The sequence below is a fragment of the Galeopterus variegatus genome, unplaced genomic scaffold (assembly GCF_000696425.1).
Source record: "Galeopterus variegatus unplaced genomic scaffold, G_variegatus-3.0.2 Scaffold2918, whole genome shotgun sequence".
Taxonomy (NCBI): Eukaryota; Metazoa; Chordata; class Mammalia; order Dermoptera; family Cynocephalidae; genus Galeopterus; species Galeopterus variegatus.
In genome coordinates, this window is record NW_007729029.1 from 39,180 (window position 1) to 40,705 (window position 1,526).

At 36.5% G+C, this 1,526-nt stretch overlaps 1 protein-coding gene across 1 annotated transcript in view; it reads right to left on the reverse strand.

Moving 5' to 3' along the window:
- Positions 1-1,526, reverse strand: part of LOC103599349 (membrane-spanning 4-domains subfamily A member 6A-like) — a 13,664-nt gene that overhangs the window by 5,187 nt on the left and 6,951 nt on the right. The window contains exon 3 of the mRNA XM_008583457.1: positions 1,181-1,237. Coding sequence (XP_008581679.1) covers positions 1,181-1,237 — 57 coding nt within the window. The remainder of the gene's footprint in view (positions 1-1,180; positions 1,238-1,526) is intronic.

Here is a 1,526-nt window from a genome sequence, read left to right on the forward strand (position 1 = left end):
TATCTTTGAGCTTCCTTCCATACTCACTGTAGGATTGTTCTTCTCTAGAGTAAGAGCCCTCCCTATATGCTTCCCTGGAAATCTAAAACCATTATTCTTATACTATGCTATTCAGTATGGTTGTCACTAGCCACGTGGCTGCTTATATTTAAAATGAAATTAAATAAAATTTAAAATCCAGTTCCTCAGTTGCACTAGCCACATATCAAGTTATCAGTAGCCATATGTGGCTACCATATCGGACAGCACAGATGCAGTGCATTTTAACCATCACAAAGTAATCTATTGGAAAACACTGAACCAGTGGTTTGGGTCTAGTAAGGGGTTTCAAATAACCATCTCTAAATTCTGATGAAAGAGAGCTCTTAACATTGTCCTGAGCACTCTCTCTCACTTCCTTGCTGCCTTCAGTAGACTTTTGCAACCAGAGCTTTCAAAATGAGATTATATGCTATTGCATTGTAAGGCATTTTCACACACAACCTCTAATATCAACCCTTCGAGAAATATAGGATTGACTGAAGATTCAGTGAAACTGCACAGATTAGAAAAGCTTTCCCATATAATCCAACTTTCTTCTCCCTGCCATTTCCAATTTCAGTTTTCCCTGGAAGGATAAAGACTGGTAATATTGTTTTCTTATCTAACACAAATGACTAATGACAACTTTTAGGACTCAAGGATTTATGCTCAAACGCAATAAAAGTATTAACTTTTGGTGAGATAGATGAAAGAATGAGAGATAATTCCTCACATAAACAGCATTTTAAGTAGGTTTTCTCAAGGGTTTTAACATGCGTTTAAACAGGAATCCACAACAAATACACCTCTTTATAACACTGCCAGCTTCTTTGCCATCAAAGACCTAAATCTGAAAGTCAGTTACCACTAAAAGGGCAAGATAAGTAAGCAGAATTTTTCTGTAATAGACTCTTGGGCACTGATCAAGAGTATAATGCAATACTTTGAGTAAAGATTTTGATTTACGGTGTAGTGAGTAGTTGAAAAAATGTGCTCTGGACAGGGATATGGAGAATCCAGGCTCAGCTCCTAACTCTTAACAAATAGCTGCTCCGGAACTTAGTTTCTATTTTATCCAAGTGGAGAGACTGATCCTGAAGAGTTCTTTGTAACTTTCATTTTAATCCATCAAGTTGTGTATGATGGTTCTAATACTCACCAAAGGCTTAGTTGACCTTTTCTCTGTGATGATTGATAGAGATCCAGAGATGACAAACTATTCAGAAAAGACAGAAAATGACCAGGTCAGTTTCCACATACAGAGTAACTACAATGTTGCTATCATGGCGTTTATGGAAAACCCCCATGAGAAAAGCTGTGGGGAACCAATGACCAACAAAATAAGATCTATCTAAATATACGTATTTGTCCATTTTGTTCATAAAGCATTCAAAAATCAAAAGGCACATATGAGCAACAATCTAGTCCAATAAACAAAATGAGGACCTTAAAAACCAAGAAAGAAGGTGCTCTGTTCTGTTTTGTTCTGTTTTATTGTTGTTGTT